The 20,875-nt window shown below is 38.6% G+C and overlaps 1 protein-coding gene across 15 annotated transcripts in view; it reads right to left on the bottom strand.

Moving 5' to 3' along the window:
* Positions 1–20,875, bottom strand: part of mical3a (microtubule associated monooxygenase, calponin and LIM domain containing 3a) — a 138,730-nt gene that overhangs the window by 51,766 nt on the left and 66,089 nt on the right. For 10 of the 15 annotated variants that reach the window (XM_041794723.1, XM_041794726.1, XM_041794721.1 and 7 more), the window contains 6 exons: positions 12,106–12,292; positions 11,040–11,134; positions 9,200–9,293; positions 2,095–2,290; positions 1,307–1,596; positions 962–1,054 (listed from right to left, as the gene is read on the bottom strand). In XM_041794723.1, coding sequence (XP_041650657.1) covers positions 962–1,054; positions 1,307–1,596; positions 2,095–2,290; positions 9,200–9,293; positions 11,040–11,134; positions 12,106–12,292 — 955 coding nt within the window. Of the gene's footprint in view, positions 1–961; positions 1,055–1,306; positions 1,597–2,094; positions 2,291–9,199; positions 9,294–11,039; positions 11,135–12,105; positions 12,293–15,925; positions 16,034–19,150; positions 19,259–19,589; positions 19,704–20,875 lie in introns of all 15 variants that reach the window. The other 5 variants (XM_041794730.1, XM_041794733.1, XM_041794734.1 and 2 more) reach the window with 2 other exon arrangements.

Below are 20,875 nucleotides of genomic sequence, written 5' to 3'. Positions count from 1 at the left end.
TCATTAGATTATTTTTAATAGTTTGGGCATATTTTTCGTGGGACTATGTGCACCAACCGTGACAAATGCAAAAAACTGTTCCACCCCTGAAAACAAAATACGCCCACTACTGGTGAAATCTGCATTTCTCTGTTACAATACAGTTCACATGTACTGTATGCCATTTTCTTCATACATACCCACTACATACATGCCCACTATTTTATGGGTTTGATATTTCTATTAGGACTTAACATGGGATGATTTCCTTGATATAAAGACACAGTGAGGCTTTTTAAGGACGTTGAACTTAGTAGAGGGCACCAGGATCCTTCCCAGGGAATGTTTTAGTCCATCAAACCTTATTTTGATGCTACTTTAAGCCCTCTGGGTGTCTTTTTTACATTCTAGATAGTTACCTGAGTGATTGAAATAAAATTTGATGTCTACCTGACATCCAGTGCCCATCTTTGTGAATGCCTTGAGGCTCCTTGGTGCAAGAGATCTCCAGGCATTCGCCTACCTTTACCTAAAGGTAAAACTACTCACGAGTTTTTAATCTTTGAAGATTACTGTGAATCCCTTGATGCTATAAATCATAGAAATATTAAATAAACACTATGAGTAAGTGGATTCATTTAGATTAATATGACACCATAATAATCTTATTTTTAAAACAGAATAAAAGCACAGCTATATTTTGGATTATGCTAAAAGAAATACACAGAACCATCACATGATAATTTAGTTTAATTATGTGGTTTATCCTTTATGGTGCAGAGGATGGTTATAAGATTGTCAGATGAATTTTGGATGAAATGTGAATATTGGTCTATTTGGGATCACCCCTACTACACACTGCAAACAAAAAACAAACAAAAAAGGGTAAAAGAACCTTGTTTTTATAAAACCCAAACCAGCTAGGATTAAATGTCACTCTCAGAGTTACTGCAAACACATCCACAGGCAGGTCTGCTGCTACCTTTGAATGTACCAACATCCTCTTCATCTGTGAGGTACTTCTCCAGCCAAAGGCCTGACTGGAGCTCTCTATCCCAGGGGCAGTAATCCCCCTCTGCCAGAAGGGGGAGACATAAACCCAAAAAAATACAGATACACACAGACAGTCACAGATGCACAGACACAGTCAAAACAGAGAGGTAATGAGGAGGAGGGGATAAAAATGGAGGAGAGAAGCAGAGGATGAGGAGACGGACATCACATGAAACACACTTTGATAAAAATGGAGTTTGGGCAGGGGGTTACATACAACAGGTAGAGCCTTAGTCCACGATATAATCACACAAAGAGTTACAAACAAATTTACCATCACTCGACTCTTCCTCCTCCTCCTCTTCTTCCTCATCATCTTCCTCCTCCTCTTCCTCTTCTTCGTCTATCTCCCCGTCTCTGCTGGCAGCGTCACCCAGAGCATCACCCTCCCCGTCCTCGCCCCTCAGTTTGGCGTGGATCTCCACCGCCTCTTTCCAGGGGACACCGCCGAGGTCTGAAGGGCTGGCAGGATGGTGCTCCACCTCCACTTCCTCCTGATCCTGATCCTGGTCTTGATCTTGATCCTCCTGCTCGTCCTCCTCCTCCATGTCTGACTCTGAGCTGCTGTTAGAGGACAGAGGGAGAGTCAGCGTACGGTGTTACGAGGAATTAAAAAGCCAAAAACATACAGCGCAACAAGGAATGGACTCTCATTTGTAGGTTTGCATGCAAACCTTTTTAATTTAAAGTGTCAAGGTAGAGTGGTTGTCTCTTTATAAAAAAAATCATAAATGTTTACTTGTAAAGGCTACTACAAGTTACCTTTTTGTTCAAAACATTGAGCTAAAAAAAAACAGAAGTCCTAGACAACCATTGTAGGGAAATTACTTGAACAAGAACTGAGGGGTTTCCTATTCCTCACCAGTTCCCACCTCTTTTCAAAATGTGCAATTTAGGCAATGTTTCAGTGTCTTTCTTTCGGTTAAAAATATGACCAAAGATCATGAAGTTTTTCTACTGTCTGATACCACTGATCATTCAAATAATGTAGATTTTATTTTTATAGACAGTATGCAGTATCCTGTATAAAAATGTATAGCTCAGTTCTTCCCGTGTGTTTACCTGGAGCCCAGGTCTGCGTCCGTGGCCTTGTCCAGCACACTGCTGAGGTTGTGTTCTGCCAGCGTCTCCTCCGGCACCTCCTCCAGCTCCTCCTCCCTCTGCAGGGACAGACGGTAGTTCTCCAGCTCGATGCGCTCCGGAGTTCCGCGCAGACGCTTGGCCATGCTGGGCTCCTGCAGGCCGTTAACCTCCGGCACTGGGGGTGGGGACAGGCGAGCGAGGGTGATGTGATATCATAGTTGGCGGCAGGTCGGAGAAGAGAGGGAATAGAGAACAAAGACACTGAGAATCAGGCGGGAGCATTGAAAGAGAGGAGGGGAGCAGAAGAAGGAAGAAAACCCCTCTGTAGAACAGGAACCATGCAGGACTAAACATTTAAACCTGTTAGTATTTATGTGTCTGAGGAAATGAAAGGAACCCAAACAAATCACATATCTTTCTGCTTTTTAAGTTTTAACATCCACCTCTAGTAGCATCAAATCCATCACACATCCAACAACAAAATGAGAACATCTTGTTGTTCATTTGTTGAATTGTTTCCATTCATATTTTCAAACAGACCAAAACAAGTTTGTATTTTAAGGACAAAGTGACAAGGACACACCAACGGAAGATCTATAACTGAATTTATTGCATTAGTTTTAAGTCCTACAGTTTCAACAAACACAGGTCAGATTAACACTCTTAAACCATTCTGTCATTCTACAGTAATATGGGAGTGCCTTGCCTTTTTCCCATCCTAAGAAGCAAATCTTAAAGCTGATTTATTTCTTTAAAGTTGACTTATTTATTTATAGAATGGATCAAATCTTTTTAATTTTATAGTAGATGATAAAACATGACTCCAATTCAAAATAGGGAAAACTTAACCCTGCGATGAGTAATGAATGTGTGATATTTGATACTACAGCCCTATTATGCTGCACATTTATAAAAATCTCTGAATATTCTCAGTGAAATTAAAGGGCTACAGCGACCTGTTGCCTTTTTTCTCTGCTTTTTGTTTATCTAGAATATTAGATTAATAAACTTTCTAGCTGTATCATGGAAATCACTAAAAGTCATAGAATAATTATCTTATAAAGAGTTTATTTAAAGAGAGTATCTTACATTTAAGATGATCAATACCTAAAGTGAATCTTCTATTCTACTATTAGACTTTATAACATCTACGATTACTAATCAAGTTATGCTGTAGTTTTTTACTATCTTAAATTAATCTTACATTACAGTATTTAACTTTATACATCAGTGGCCATGTCGGTTTTAATGGTGCGCTTTTTTTGACTCACCTTGACTGTTTGTTGTTGTTTTTTATATTTTCTATAACAGATAGTCACTGATACCTGATACTTGTTGCAATATCACCGCTCACAAGGTTCCAAGTGAGCTGAGCAGACAGCAAAATGTGACATGAAGACACACAAACTACTTCGGGTGACACCAGTAGGATGTGTGACTTGGGAATCAAACCCCTCCCAATATTAGCTTCATGTTGCCGTATAACTTCCCAAACTCTGCTGTACTCTGCTGTAAGAGTTTTTCAACTAGCTGCTTATAACCGTCTCTGGAACAAAACTTGTCTCTCTGCTGGGTCAAAAAAGCCGCCGACAGAGAACCAGGTACATTATTGCTCCCATAGCATCCATTGCTTTTGCTGTGAGCATCACAGCAGTTTTGCACAGCTGCACTGGAGGAAGTACTGGGCGATATGGTCTGATTATCATATCACTGCATTTTTCTTACTTTTTACAGCAGGGGTGTCAAACTCAATCACAGCAGGGGCCGGATTCTGGATTAAGGACTAACCTGAGGGCCTAACAGGGTCACCTTTTTAACCATAAACTGTTAACTTTATTTCGCCAGTAATAAAACATGAAAAAAAAAAACCTAGCACTGATGATAAACATTTTTGACATAAAAAGGACTTTACACCATTTTTTTGTTAGTGCACCTGTAGTAAGGAAGTTTGACCCTGATTTTCTGATGTAGGTGTTAAAATTAAAACCACTGGAGAAAATAGCAACTATGAACTTTGATGAAAAATAGCGTGTTTATTATTCATCTAACTTAGCTTTAGCAGTGGTAACGGTGAGTTTATGCAGCTGCAGACTTTATTGTTGCTTCTCTGACCTCGTTTAATGCAACAGCCAGCTTCTTTAAATTGTCATAAGCTTTAAACAACCAAGTCATCCGTTTAAACTTAGCTTTTAACAGCTGTTTAGGCCGTTATCATAAGAGCGCTGCAGCACTGGACTACAAACAAACAGGGTCGATCTAATGCAGCATGTAGTGTGATTACCGACATCAAATTTGGAGAGGAAAGAGCGCACGCTTTTCCTGTTTTCCTGAAGTTTGGTTCGCCAGAGTGAAACATGCTGATGACTGGACTGGACTCTGTTGCCTGTCGCATATTAATGCTAAGCTAATGGCGGCCTCAGTTATGGCTCTCTACAACACAATTCATATGTTTAAATGGGTGATAACAAATGTTCAAAAATCCATTCAGTGGCAGAAATTTTACTGGTGATGGTACTGAAACCAGTTTACCAGCCACCACTGCTATACAGTAATGGAAAATGCATGATATTTAAAACCAGAGAGGAGTCAGAGCTACATTTGGAAATGCCGCTTACCCAGCGGTGTCAAACAACTAAATCATTGGATTGTAATTAATTTCTGTATGTCAGTACTTAAATATGATTAATAGCCACCACCCTGTTTAGTGTAAATTATAACTCGTTTGCTTTCAAAACATTTTTTTTTTAGTTAGTTTTGCAGAAGCTCTTCTCAATGTCTTGTTTTACAAATCAAATAAATTCAATAAGATGTAGTTTATGATGTTGACTTTTAGACTTATTTTCAGAATGAGTGCAGCACTGCTGCACCAGTGTGGTCTGAAACCATGACTAAGAGAAATAGACCGTGTTTTATATTAAGACAGGGGTGTCAAACTCAACATCCAGGGGCCTAATCTGACATATTAAGACCTTTAAGATTCATAATTTCAAATCTAAAGCCGTATTTTTACTTTTTATACTCGTGTTTTCAAATTTTATATTAAAGTTTGAATTTTTAAAATCATGATTTCATTTTTATCTCATATTTTGATCTTTTAATCTCATGATTTTGACTTCCTATCTCATATTTGCTTTTAAAAACATTATTTTGACTTTAAATTCTGTGTTTTGACCTTTTGAATTAAGTTTGCTTTCTTAATTCAGATTTTGAGCCATTAAACTGACCATTTTGATGTGTTTTTTTTTTTTTACTCATAATAATTCATCATCAGTGCTAAGTTAATTCATTACTGGTGAAAATAAGTGAAAACAATTTAGGGTTAAATGTTGACCCTGTTAGGCTCTCAGGTTAGACCTAAACTCAGTTTCAGACCCCTGCTTTGGTTGAGTTTGGAACCCCATGCATTAAGAAATATGCAGGAGTGCATGTACAAAATGACTCACGTCAATGATTCCCAGTTAATGTGCCAGGATTTACACCTCATAAGAGTTCATGTTTAGTTGCTTTGTCATTTAAGGAACCCTGATAAAGTTAACAAATGCTTTCTAAAGCTAGGGTATTTTAAATCCTGTTTGAAATAAAACCCATTTTATTTTGAAAGGTAATAAGGAATGCCTGGTAGATTTGCGGCGCAGTGATCAAACAAAGTTTACTCTCATCAAATTACAAAAATCTAACTTTAAATTTCCTTTTGTAGGTAGTCTATGGTTAGTGTTTTCATGTGCAAGATGACTGTTTCTAAACTTCCATTATTACATTTCTTTATCACCTAAATTAACTAAGGTTTATCCTATCATTCTTCTAGTATCCTGAATTAATCCTACATTTTTTGCAGCATTTCCCTTATCTATCATTTAAAAATAGACATTTTTGTTGCAATGATACTAAACATGCCACAGAAGCAGCAGGCCTACACTTAACTTAGTTAAATACCAGTTTCTCCTATCTATTTTTCTCCAGCAGCATGTTCTTTTTAGCTCTTTTTTTATTATTTTCTATCTATCTATGATACTTAAAGCATTAATTGTAGCAAAGATGCACTATTTTAATCCAACACAAGTGGTTCTTAGCAGCAGGCTGTCAGGGTGAGAGGGTGAGGGATGCAGGAGGACAGGGGAACCGAGGAGGTCAAACAGAGGAGTGAAAATCACAAAAGAACCAATCACAGGCACTGATTCAAGCACTAGTCGAGCTCTCAGTTTTAAGCTGCTCTGATAGGAGGGGGAAAGGTAAAGCTCACAAAAGCACTTGTACAGGCACTTCATCACAGTAAGGTGGGTTTCAGTCAGAGGGAAAGTGTACAGAGAGAAAGAAACACGTCACAGAGCAGGCTGGAAAAGAAACACATCACAGAGGAGGAGGTAGAGCTACAAGAGAGCAGTCACAGGCCACTAGAGGTTACAATCAGAGAGGAATAAAGCTTGGCTTTTCATTAAAACACAGGCACCTACACATTTTACTAAGCATTTATGACTGTAGAGCTAAATGCCAGATTTTTAACTGATAGTTAGCATTAAAAAGCTGCAGCATCTTAAGATAAAATCACAACAAAAAGCTTAACAAGCCAGTTTAAGAAATGGTTAAAGATTAAAGAATGACTAAACTCCCAGACCCTGTTTTTCAGTTAAAACATATGTATTTTAGCAGTGCTGCTGGTCAATTCAGATCCAAATCTCAACATTTGAGTACAAAGTATTTCAATTCTTTGTATTAATTTTCCTACTTACTAATCAAGAAGCAGGTTCAGTTTTAGAAGCCAATTTCCTCGCTCCAATCATCTATACTTCATAAAAGACCTTTAACTCCAGAGCTAGCTTCCAAAACACTAAATTTTGCAGGATTAGTAAACATATTAATGGTCACAGAGACATTGCTCTGACAAACTAGAGATGGTGCAATGAGAGACACTGCTGTGGCAATCAATATTTAAAGAAACGTCAAAACTTTTAATCCTGGAACCACACCAAAGAGCCTGGTGGATATTCGAGACTATAACCTACAAATTACACATACTCCATGTCTGCAGTTGTGTGTGCACACACCAATTTATGCAAGTGTTTCTGCAGTGATGTGCAATGGAGTGTAGCCCTAAACAGCCGGAGAGTTAACTCCAATTTCTACATAAAGCAACCGTGCCGTGATCCGCTGGCGAATCGTACTGCGGAGCAAATTGCTCCCACTCTAGTCTATCAGAGCATTTCCACAGCCACAGTTGAAGCAAACCTGCGGCGCTTCGGTGCACAGCGCAGTCGTCCTATGTGGAAATTGCAGGTTAATGGGATAAAGTGTTGTTATGTTGATCAAGTGAAGCAATGTGTTGTAATCCAAAGTTGGCAAGCTGCTTTGTATATGCTCATCCCTGTTTTGGTTGATCTGCTCTGGGGGGGATTGACGCGTTTTGGCATCAGCCTCCAGAATAAGCACGGATCTTTAGCAGACTTGCTTTTCTGACACATGCTGGAGATAGACCCGAATGCATACTGTGGAACTGCAAAGACTGGCTAAAAAGGGAATAGTTTCCTCCCAAGTGCATGCAGGTCACTGCACAGACAGAGTATGTGTAATTTGAGGGTGATGCATTTAATTTGGTCCAAAAACACAATTGTAAAACAGAGAAAAAGGCAAGGAGTTTCTTTCAGGAGTGAAGGAACCATGCATTCAACAATCCATTGCAAAAGATAGTTTTTCAAACTTTCAAAATGTATAAGGACTTTCTTTTGAAGTTCATTTTTTATTGTAGTGTTTTTTTTTTTTTTGATGATGCTGTAATATGCTGTAGATTTTTGTCTTTATAGTTTTTTGTTTAGTGTATACAGTATAGTGTGTTGTTGTTATTGACAGCTGAAGATTTTGGGGTTGGTAAACATTTTCTTGCCAACAGCAGGCTCCACAAATCAGAGAAGTCACTGTGACACACTAGGGCTATGGCTACAGTGCACCTTTCCCTCCAGATCTTGGATAAAACATGCTTTTCTTAAAAAAAAAGAAAAAAAAAAAGGGTTATAACATACAAACATGCGTCTTATAATGAAGCATATACCACTGTTTCACACTTGGTTAGCTCATGGTAAGTCTACCTTGGAACATTCTGACAATATAGCTAATGGAGAAACAGGAAGATTGTTGTTTTCCACCGTACCCACACTATTGAGTTTTACTATAAATCTTGAGGAGACAGTCATCTACTATTTAAAGATGTCCCCCACCATCTCCTTCCCCTCCATGTCCTCTGTAATAGCTATTTCTGTGCTCGCTGCCTTTGCTAATGGCTCAGGATCGCCATAGTCATGGTCTACAGGAGCTTCTGCAGAGGAGAAGCCATGTGTCATTGCTGTTTCTCTGGTCTTAAATGGCTAAATAATCTGCTAATGAGTTAAGCAGTATGAGCAAACCGTATGATTAGATGACAAGGAGTAATTGGGCGTCTCTTACTCCCCTCCCAGTCCTGTCCAGGTTGATAGGTTGATGTTTTACTGATGTTGAAAAGAGCTTTTTGAGATGCATCTTAGCTGAAACTCTGGGGTTTAGTTACTCTTTAATTCTGCAGCCTGGAGAGCCGACCAGAAAGAGCTCTGATCAACTCTTTTTAATTACCAAGCCAAGAAAAGTAAATAAATTTAAGATGCACCATTCAATCTGCTGCCAGAGCTTCCTGTTTCTGCCAATCACAGGTTGTAAAAAGTCTGCTGACAGAAGGAGAAAGAATGCTGCATCTTCAGGAAATAAATCAATCTCTGAGAATCAAAAGATTTACATAAACACTCTGCAAGCTCAATGAGTCAATACAATCCGCTAAATCTGCACAATCCCACTCACATTAGTAAGCCAAGATTCAAAGGAAGTAGAGACGGGGAAATAGGAGGGACAAGAAAGTCATGCTAGAGGAGGTTGAGCAGGACATTGATGGTGAAACAGCAGAAGAGGTAGATGCAGTAGGTGCACAGGAAGGGAGAGTCTAGGGGGTTGAGTGCCACCTGGTGGCAGGTCCAGGAGAGCGTGCGGCGGAGGGTGCGCAGTGGGACTTCCATGCCCCTGGCCAGACGGCTGGGAGCAGCCGCCACAGCAAGAGAAGAAAGTGGGGTACCTGAGGGCTGGAGCTCAGCTGAGGGGGCTGCGGCTGCCATCGCCCTGCCGGGAGCATCTATGGTCACTGTGGGGGATCTGGGCGCCTGGTTCTCCTGCAAAATTAGAATGATGGGTTACAGTTACATTAGAGCAAAGTGTAAGTCATGCTTAGGGATGCACGTGGTTAGCCGACTTACTAGTTATGTTCGGATATATTTTATAAACACGTGCCTTAAATACCAGTCAAATGCTCTATTAAAACTAGCAGCCACTGTAGCTAAAGTTAAAGGCTTTACTGGGCGTAAACATGAGAAGCATAGCATTTAGCATGTCGTAGGAAAAGTGTGGTATGGCAGGGTTTTGAACTAGAGAATGTAAATAAAACTGTCTGTAGCTGTTGAAGGTTATATTGACTACTCAACTAAAGCTATGAGTAACCAGAATATTAATGTGCAAAGAGAAACAGCGAAGGCAGAGCTAGCTGCTAACTTTAGCCACACTCTACTCAGCATCCAGCCTCACATAAATAAACCCACTGACACAACGATCCTGTGATGAATTTGACTGTTTTTCTGAGCATTTTTCACTCTTTAAACAAGTCAGTTAAATGCAATTTTTGTACTTTTAGGCAAATAAGATAAAATTTTAGGTAAATAGCCACCTGGGAACATCTTTAGTCATGCCTATCACAACCTCTTTCAGCTCAAGTGATGCTGATTGTTCTGTTTGTTTTCAGACCAGGAAACAGTGTTATTCAGCTTAAAACTTTGCAAGATAGATCTGCCTAATGACAGACAAGGAATCTGGCTCATTTTGCAAAATTTCAAGAATAAAGTGGAAATGTTGAGAAAAATTAGACAAAAACAAAGCTGAACAACAACTTTGCCTCTTTATGAAACATTTCAACCTTGTTCATGAATTTTGAAATCAAGTTTATTCCCCCAATTTTGACTTTTTCTCGACATTTTAATTTTATTCCTGAACTGTATTTTTATTTCATATTTGACTTCTACATCATTTTTCATTTTTCTTATCGTTGCGGGTAGTTTCATGATAATATAAATTTATTTTAGTAATAGTATTTAAACTTTATCCTTGAATTTTGACTTCATTTTAAACATTCCGACTTGTTTAATGATATTACACATTTTTGGAATGGTGTTTCAAGTATATCTTTGAAATTTTGACTTTTTTCTTGAGGCTGAAGTTCAATGTTACTCTTTGCATTATGAATATTAATATATTTTTTACTTATTCCTCAGCTTTTTTTTTTTACATTTAGACATCTTTCATATTTCAAATATTTTCTTGATTGTAAAAAAATATCTTCCTCTCGTCATTTTTTCTTTCTTCTGCCTGGTTCTTGTGCTCTTCTGTACTTCTAAGTACCACATTGAAAATAAACTTGGAATTACATTCCTCATATTGTAGCAGTATGTCTTGATTATCATCCTGAGAAAGGAAGATTGTACCTGTTTATGTAATTTTGTTTTTCTTCCTCAACATTTGGATTCAACTCTCAAAATTGCACTCAACTTAATTTGTCAATATATTAACATTTTGATTTTTTTCCTCAAAATTTCATCTTTATTCTCTCAACTATATTTTATTGTTACTGTTGACAACACAGCTCTATTAAATTTGACATTCTGACATTTTTCTTGTTATCTAAACTTTCTTGTGCATAATGAAAACAAACGTTCCTCCTCCTCATTTTTCTCTCTCATGCCTGACCCTTGTGCTCTTCTATTCTTCACAGCGCTATACTTTAAAAATAAACTTCACATTTAACTTCCTCATAATTTTCCAGTGACTCCTGATTCTCCTCAGGATATCATCTACTGAGCAGAAGCATGTACCTTAGCAGGGATTGGAGCTGGTGAGGGAGCAGGCCTCTTCCTCTGAGCATAGCCGGACAGACGGTAACAGTAGTGAGGCTTGCAGTAAAACTTCCCTGCAGAACGAAGGAGACAGACAGCATGTACGCAAATTAATGCATTTCTTAAAACATCAAAAACATGAATAGAAATGACTGCATGTTACATCTGAAGGAGTCCACAGGCTTTATCTTTTCTGCAGAAGCAGAACGGACGTTTGTCTCTTTCTGAGCTACGAGCAGCAGTGGGTTTTAGTCCCACGGCTAAGAGTGAAAAACAGCTTCACTGTCTGAGCGAACAATCTGTTTACTGTCCTTCAGCACAATGAACAAGTGTCAGAAGTCCCAGAGGAGAGAGATGGAATCTTGTGAATGGGCTCCCCTCTGGGCTCGTTTTAATGTCAGAGTTTTGAGACACTGTCTTTAAACATTGAAAAGTGTTTGGTCTAAATGCGGTTTTATCAGCACTCTGAATTCAGGTCACATATTTCTGTTGAGTCAAGCCTGGTGGAGTTTTGTTTTCCAGCTCAGTTTCCAAAGATGGATTGGCTGAGCCTCCACCAAGGCATCTTTTTGACAAACCATTTCCAAGTTAGACAGACGATGGATTAAAATGCTTCACTCGTAGGTGTCCACAGTATTACTGTATGCAGGTAGAAGATGCACACAGTAAATCATTCTGCAGAAAAAAGATAAAACACAAAAAAAGGTACAGCCCCTTATTCTAATTTCAAACCCCACTACATCTCAATTATGCTCAAAGCTGGGGTTAAGTCTCATAAAGAGGATACTAAAACTCCTGTAAACATACGCATTTGCTCTGTAACAGCATTTCTCTATTTTGCTTTCAAGCATTCTTAACCATCCTGCAAACAAAGAATAGAAAAAAGGAAAACCTGCACAACTCAGAGTGCTCTGTTTGGCTCTAAGCTGATGTTTTCTTCTGGTTCGTTTCAGTTTAGCTGCCTCTGAAGTTTAAAAACTTCCCGACAGACTGGACATCAGGGCAGAACGCAAAGAAAGAGGATCTATTTTAATGACAGTCTCACCATCCTCCACATCGAAGGCGTAGGAGGACAGGCGTAGCGTGGTGCCACAGTAGTCGCACTTGAAGCAGCTGCGATGGAAGAACTTCCCCTCGGCACTCAGTCGCTCCATCACGTATACACGTTTACGACAGAAGTAGCAGACGTCGCTGCCGCCGATGTTGACTGGGAACTCTTTTCTGAGGGAGCCCTGTGGAAGGATACAGGAGTGGTGAGTTTTTAGGAACATAGAGGAGTGGAGAGGAGAGGAGACGGGAGGAAGAGCAGGCATCAAACATTAATTAGACAACAGGCCACTGTCAGTGGGTGCTCGGTACTGAGTAGGGCTGGGTGATACAGAATGACAAATCATTGCCTGATATTCTTTTAGCTGGATGTAAATACACCATATACGTTTCCATAACCTTTAATAATCCTTAAATATGAGCCTCAAATGATCTTATAAAAATCTAACCATATTAAAATATTTCGGTTATCATGGCAGAAAAATTAGAAGTCGAAGAAACAGTACTGGGCCATTTTTCATTTCTCATTATCACAAATTGCAGACAAACTCCTCCTTGTGGTATAAAATTCAAAAATAAAAAAAAATTGAATGAATGCAGGCATATTTTTTTATCTAAGGAGAAAGAAAGACAGCACAGTCTAAATTACACAAGTTGGGAACATTTGGAAAAGTGGGTGGAAGGGAATCCCTCGCTCCTTGCCAGTTCCGCCTACTTTTCCAAATGTTTCCATTAGGAGGGAATCTTTGGTCCTGAAACAGGCATCAATGAATAAATCGTGGTTGGGTTTGTTTTTTGTAGCTTTAATTAGAATTATTGCAATCTTTTGACTGAAATCTTTAGTTGTGATTTATTTCAGAGTTTCTATAGCTAATCACAATTAATCTCCTTTTTGGTTGTACTTTAATATTTCACTACTAAATATTAGTATTTCAATAAAAAACGTTCTTGTTCTATTTTAAATTTTTCTGCTGTCTTAAACTTAAGGCAAGGGTTGTTCAAATACAGACTTGCTTTTATTTTGAAAGATAATAAGGAACTTGGGTAGAAAAAGAATTATGACATGCGCTATTTATCACAGAAAAGGAACATCTAACCACAGACAAAACATACGTAGATGCCTCACTGGCTGTGTTTGCATGCTGCCGAACACATCAACGTGTTCGCCATATTGCCAGAGGCAAGAAAAACCTCACAAGCATACATAAATATACGAGGGAACATGAAATTTTCTGAATAAAAAGTACTCCCATTTGAATAAAACTGATTTGCATTCGTTGTTTTTGTACTCAGTGGTACAGAAGAGGATTAGGGCCATTTTCAAGACAATAATTTTGGGCAAGTCGAGATTAAAGTGGAAATGATGAGAAAAAAGTCGAAACTTGCCATTAGTAACAGCGGATCGTAGACACTGTGTGTTTATGTGCTAAAGAGAGAGAATCTCTTTGTTGTTAAAACCAATAATTAGGTATAATTTCACATATTCATCGATGAGGCATAAGGCATTTTGTAGAGACAGACGCGATTCTTTGCTATCGTCCACAGAGGAGACGTAACTGCTCTCATGACTTTTCCTCTCTGTCTGAGCACCTGTAGAGACACACAGGTGACATTTTTTGCCACATTTTGACCACCTGTAACTCTTTCTTTTTTGTGATTTTGCACCCATTTTTGCCACTTTTCACCTAGTTTTGTCCATTGTATGCCTATTGTTTGCTGCTTTTTGGCCATTTTTGCCACCTTCTCTTATTTTTATTGCAAATTTCAACCATTTTTGCCAATTTTCAACATTCAGATTATGGCTCTTTGCAAAGGCATTTTTCAGCAATTTGGCTCTTTGGTTGAGCAACACTGACTCACACGGTCCCCTGAAAGCATAGCTGATTTTCCTCCGCTATGGTTTCCTTGAGTTTAGATCAGGATTATCAACTCTATTTGTACAGGGGCCAGCTTTATTTTAGCAGACACTTTGGGGGCTGGACTACCAGAGGAACGTATATGAACATTTTAGTCTAATTAAAAAATTATCGTCAAAATATTTCTATTTTCTTGTAAATTCAGCCTTTAGCTTTAAGATCATCTATAGTGCAGCCTGCCACAAGGGGGCAATTGCCACATTTTTCTGGGACTGATTTGCTGATCATTACTACGTTTGCTGCTAAAATGCTGTGTTTTGATTGGTGGGAAATCTTTGCAGGAAACACATCTTTTGGGCTGATTCTTATGAATTCTTTTGTGCCCTCAAAAAAAAAAGAAAAAAAAAAAAAAGAAAAAGAAGACAAAAATTATGATAAAAAAAAAATGACCAAAAAATTAGGAAATAATTGACAAAAAATGCTGAAAAAAAAAAGATGAAAAAAAAAAGAAGAAAAAAATTATGAAAAAAATGGCAGCTACAGCCAAGAATGATTCTGATTCGTATGTATTTGTAATTATTCGTATGTACAGTGCTTAACAAATTTATTAGACCACCCTAACCCTAACCAAAGTAAGTTTTATGCCACAGCTGCCCTAAATCAACAGCACTGGTAATTACCAGAATCATTTTTTATGTTTCTGCAATGGTTAATACACCAATATGTAGAAGCTCTTTAACCCAAATGATATCTTTAACACTAAAATATAATTATTATTGTTATCCATGAATTTTCAAATTTACTGATTTACAAAAAAACTGAAAAAATAGTAAAGCACATTAATATTTCTTAATAAATATGTCAAGTTATAGTTATTTACTTGCATTCCTGAAGAGAAAAATAAGTTTTAGTGGTTGAATGTTCTGCTTGATTCATTTCTGACTTCTCAGAGAAGCCCAGTGAGCCGGCTCAAATTTGGGTGAATTCAGTTTGAAATCCCTCATTCCTGTTCAAACTGGCAAAACATGGGGAGCTCACTGAAATGAAAGAGTCCGCATTAAAGCACTTCATGATGCTGGACAGTCTTTGAGACAAATATGACAGATTGTAAAATAAATTTGTTAAGCACTGTATATGTGAGAAAATTGTTCCAATCTCATTTGGTTTTGGGCTGTTTTTACAGCTATGATTATTTTAATAAAGTTAATAGCAGAAAATATTTTTTCCCCTCTTACTTTCTGAATTTATGACACTTCTGGGGGCCAGATAAAAGCGGTGGGGGGCCTGATGTGGCCCTCAGGCTGTCAGTTGATGATCACTGGTTCAGATAATATGTGGGAGTTTGCCTGAAATTTGTGATCCTTAAAAATGACACAGTACTCATTGGATGTAAGGGCTTTTGTTTTTGTTGCTGTGGGATCAGACAGGTTTTAAAATGCTTCTAAAATTAAATAAAAGAATGAAACAAAAGTTCCTCGTTTTGCCTAAGCATTGGAAATAGATCATCTTGTGGTCAATGAGTTTATGACTTCTAGTAGTTCTTTTTCCAGAGCATTAGGCCTGGTCTCTGCTTCTTTTTGAATAAACATAAATTAAATCATCATAAACAGTAATGTCCTGCTGTCTAAAACGCAGCAAAAAAAACTTGAAAAATTGCCCAGCCCTGGTATTGAGCTACCTAATAACCTATTAACAACACAACAACAGAGCAAATCAATGTTATTGATCAGTAGTCACTGAAAACAGCACAGCACAGTCCCATCTGCAGTTACTTGCTAAGAAAACACACATTTCTACAGCTAATGGGAGGAGGGTAAAGGGTTAAACTGTGACAGAAAACTATCACATCACTGTTTTATCAACAACAGCACATCATTGGGATGATGAAATGTGAGGAAACAGCGCCCTCTGGCTTCTAACCGTGCAGCCACATGCCTTCTACCTCTGGGACAGCAAGCTTACCGAATCCTTCTTCTCAGGTGGGGGTTTAGCATCTTCCTGAGACTGAAGCTGATTGGCTAACTGCTCAGCCAATGAGCTTACTCCACCTGTATACATCCTTACATAGCGCTATCATCAGCATTAGGAGGGAATGAAAAAAAAAAAGGACAGGTGGACAGGTGTTAAAAATGACGGATGGAGAAGAAAGAAAACATGAGAGAGAGGAGTGAAGGATCACTGAGCAGAAGAGGAGCAGAGACACAGGAGACTACAACAATGGTGTCTGACAGGATGTTTAGACGTGACATAGCAGTGTTTTCATGCCCGGTTGATCAAGCGTTTAGCCGTGCTGGCAGCTCCACCGAACTGCAAACCAACTCCACAGCTGATGAAATAACAGCAGTCAGTATTTTAGTCACTGAGTAGTTACTCACAAACAAAGAGCACGTCTGGATTTCAGAGGAAGAGGCATTTCCTAAAACAAACAGCTGCTAAGTGGAGCTTAGCCTCGGTAACAGCAGTGCTCATTTCAAGCAGATCCTGTGAAACATCAATAAAAAGCCCAGGTTTTATTTCCTACTAACTATGAGATGAACCGGTTTGATTTGGTTTAGTCATCAGGGTCTGAGGTAAAAGTAATCAGACAGTAAAAACAACCAGTAAACTGTTGGACTGAGCTGGTTATTCTTACATCTGTGTTCAACAAACTGTGTCAGCGTAAGTTTGTAACCCACATTAACCCACAGCAGGATTAGTTTGCCTCCAAAATGAAGCCTTTTTATCTGCTATATGTGAAGAAATGAGGTTAAATGTTGCGTGAGGCAAACGTCAGTAATGCAAACTGTTCCTGTGGAAGAGATTGGAGCAGATTTTGCAGAGCTGCATTCCTGCTAAGATGTAACGCTGCCATAGTTGAAGCTGTGCTTGTCAACATGAGAATTACACTAGATGAGGTTTTTGCTGCCAAGTTCCTCTTCAATCCCAATCAAATAACGACAGCTGCTTTAGTACAATAACTGTGGGAATAACTCTTCACATGCAGGTACAGTCTGCAGTATTTCTCTGACTAATTACAGGAAGAAAAGAAAACAATATCGTGCGATGGCTTTGCTAATTATTCACAACAATCAAACGGCTCTCAAAGCAAGAGTCCCTAAAGACAAGGTCACGGTAAGAAACCTCAGGAATAGAGCTCCATGGTGTCTGCACACTTTGGTGACTCTGGTTCAGAGAGTAAATGTCCAGGTTTAAATCCTCCAATGACATTTCAGAAATAGATTTTTAATCCTAAAACCAAGAGAATGAGCTACTCGGATATTCCTTACTATAAACCACTTATTCAGCACAAAAACAGGATCGGAAAACTGGGAAAAGGTAAAGGTACAAGACTGAACCGTTTCCACAGAAGGAACTACAAATCCCACAATCCATTGCAATTCCCTTAACTCACTGCAAATGTTAGCTTTAATTACATTCAAAGTGTTTGTATCTCAAATAAAAATATTATTATCTTTTTTAGTTTTGCATAGTCAATGTTTATGACATGGCATGTGCAGACGTCATTAACAGCTGACTGCAGAGGTTCACAGGGGCAATCAAATTTAAATATCTAGAGTAAAATCAGGCTTTACCCATTAATAAGAGCAGACGACAACCCGTCCTACTCTCCAGACTGACTACATCCCCATGTTGGTGAAAACAAACCCCAAGACTGAGGGGAAGATTAGAAATCAGCAGAAGCAGTCAGGGCTGATTTTGAGAAAACATTAAACTGCACATTTTTGACTTCTAATGTGATTTAAATAAGGTTTGTGGTATTACAAAGGGACTATTTTTACATCATTATTTTCTTTAGAATTCAAAAATGTATTACATTTTTATAAAAATGATTGATGAGTTTAATTATTGCAACTTCCGCGACAAAAAAAATTAAATTTATTTTTATATTGTGCATAAAATGTACAGAAGAGGATTGGGGGGATGCAGGTGGCCTAGTGGTTTAAGGCACGCCCCATGTACGCAGACGGCCCGAGTTAAAATCCGTCCTGAGGCCCTTTACCACATGTCTCTCCCCCGCTCGTCCCTGTTTCCAACTTCATCCACTGTCCTCTATCAAATAAAGGCACAAAAATGCCCATAATAAATCTTAAAAACAAACAAAAAAAGAGGATTAGGGCCACTAAAAAATTTTTTTTAAGACATTCTTTTTAAATTCTTATTAAAAATAGGTCAGAATTCTGAGATTAAAGTCGGAATTCTGATTTTAAAATAAAGGTCAGAATTCTGAGATTAAAGTCGGAATTCTGATTTTAAAATAAAGGTCAGAATTCTGAGATTAAAGTCGGAATTCTGATTTTAAAAAAGTCAGAAGTTTGAGAAAAAATGTCAGAATTTAGAGATTAAAGACACTTTCTCTAAGAGTTCTGATTTAATCTCAGAGTTCTGACTTTTTTATTAATCAGAAGTATGATTTCTTTTATCTGAATTTTTTGAAAAAGTGTCTCAAAATGTGTTTTTCAGAGGCCCTAATCCTCTTCCATAAAAATTCAATTCAATTCAATTCAGAAAACTTTATTTGTCCCCAGGGGGCAATTTAAGGCACTTTAGAGCAGCAGCATTACAAAAAAGAACAAAAGTAATCCAGAACTCCTCTGCTACAAAACATTTAATCTGAAGTTGTTCTCAATAGGTTTCACTTAAAGAGGCATTGCACCTCCTGCAGTTTAAATTTGCAGAAAACCAAATTATGATTCCGATAAAACTGAATAACTGTTCAGCTCTAGTAGCAATGCAGTTACATATTATTGTGTTTTACATAATAAAAATCCATAAGTTCAGACTTTTTTCACCTACAAAGGAGTAAAAGAAGAGCTCTGTGGCTTTCAGGTTAGATAAAAGCTAAACGCGGGACAGTGTTGTGTTCTGACTGACTTTAAGCTAGTGAATGCTCTCTGACAACAGGGATGTCAGTCTGACACTCTAGGATTGTGGGTAGTGTAGTTCCTTTGCCCTAAATAAACCATACTTTCTTTAAAATAATCCTACAAGCTCATCTCTTCTACAGGGGCATATGTCATCCTTTCTCACTCAGGTGAGACTACCATGGCTGGTTATGACAGTACGGCTATTAATCAAACCCTGAACCATGCTGTTGAGCTCCAAATGTCAAAGATGCAGCTTCCTGACAGACAAAGTGCCGGTGTTAGCATCACCACAGTCCATGCTCTGCAGGTGTGAAACTTCTACCTGTCTCAGGGTGTCAGAAGAGGAGGAGGAGAGGGGAGAATCGGGGGGAGACTGAGCTCGGGCCAGGTGCCACTGCTCCATAAAGAAACGTGACGGCTTTTTCTTTGGCTCCAGCGGAGGAATGAGAGAGGAGAGAAGTTAAATGCTTGTTGCTGAACATTTTCTTGAATCACACTGTTTGAATTAATATTTAATTCAGCGTTTTGGTCCATGCAATAGTGTTCTGTTTATAATTATTATTCCCAGTCCTGCAATGCAGAAACTCAGGAAAACTCCTCACTATCTAAATAAGTCAGTACTTAAGTAATATTTTCATGCAGTGGATGTCTAATCAGTCTCCTCCTGGAGACTAAACAGTACAGAAACACTCCCATAGCTCTGCTCTTTCATAATAAATATGAGAGTGATGGTTTTTCCAGCATTTAAAGGGAAATTTCACCTGTGGTCCGGCTTTCTTGCCCTCAAACAGAGAGGCCAGCTGCTCGGCTCTCTCCTGAATACTAAGCACATATAGGGGCATTTCATCATCAGAGCGCAGAGGCTTTGCTGGCTCCTGCAGAGAAATAGATGACTCAATCACTATAGGGATGCACAAGGAAGAAAATGGAGGCATTACCTGACTTTTTTAAGTGTTTTCAAAAAGCTTGTACTTGCAGTGAGGGTCAAAGAAGGTTTGTTAGCCATTATGTTCATAGTTCAGCCAGTCAGACTTTAATTTATGCAGCTATGTGAGTGTGGGTGAGTAAGCAATGAAAGCCTGTCCTTCAGTTAGTCAAGCTTTCAATAGAAATATCTAGAAAACAAGAGATTACACTTGAGCTGATTAAATACAGGTTTAATAAGGTGAATAAAACTTTCCAGTAGAGGTTATTTTTAATTAGACTGAAGTGTTTTAAAGCCTCAGTCCACAAGCCTAACCTTTCTGGAGGAGTCAGGAGAAGAAAGTGGTGAACCGGGATTTTCACCCAGGCCGCGGGATAACTTCCACTGCTCTAAAAAGAAACGCGACGGCTTTCTCTTAGGCTCCAGGGGGGAGAGAGGGATCAATGAAAGGGGGGATTAGCTTTAGGATGTTTTAATGCACTGTATAAGTGAGGAAATGCACCTCATAAAACTTGAGTCCACACTGGAAACCATGCAGGGTGTTCACCTTTGGCGGCCTGTCAGGTTTGCCCTTAAACCTGGAGATTAGGCGGTCAGCCCTCTCCTGTATACCAGGGATGTGAATGGGTGCTGGGTCTGTCAGATGAAGGGGAGTCCACTCCTGAAGAGGGAGCTCTGTTTGAGACTTTGTTCAACCAGGACCAGATTTTAAATGTTTATCAAAACCTCCAAAATCAGTCACTTTCAAGCTGAAGTATGTCCATAGCTGCTTTTTTGTGCTAGCAGCCCTCTTTTTCAATTTGAAACCAGTGCAGTCCAGTGTTTTTATCCAGAGTGTAATGACACCCGTGTTATCAGCTATTTTTGTAGGGATGCACAATATTATCAGTCTGATATCAGCAGATATCCAATTTCTACATCCAATATTTTGCCTGTATTTCAGCATAGATCAGCTGTAAGTTTTATCCATATTTACTAGTAAATTACTGGAGTTTAAGGCTGAACCAACAGACTTGTGTCAGTTGGGGTCTTTTTCTCTATTTATCCTCATTCCTTAAACTTGAAAGTGTTTTAAAGACTAAAGTTTGTTTCCCTGGTCGTCCTCAAACCTTGGAGTGTGTC

Source organism: Cheilinus undulatus, linkage group 9, assembly GCF_018320785.1.
Source record: "Cheilinus undulatus linkage group 9, ASM1832078v1, whole genome shotgun sequence".
In the NCBI taxonomy this organism is placed as follows: Eukaryota; Metazoa; Chordata; class Actinopteri; order Labriformes; family Labridae; genus Cheilinus; species Cheilinus undulatus.
The sequence above is the reverse complement of the archived record's forward strand: the minus strand, read 5'-3'. Positions and strand labels throughout refer to the sequence as shown.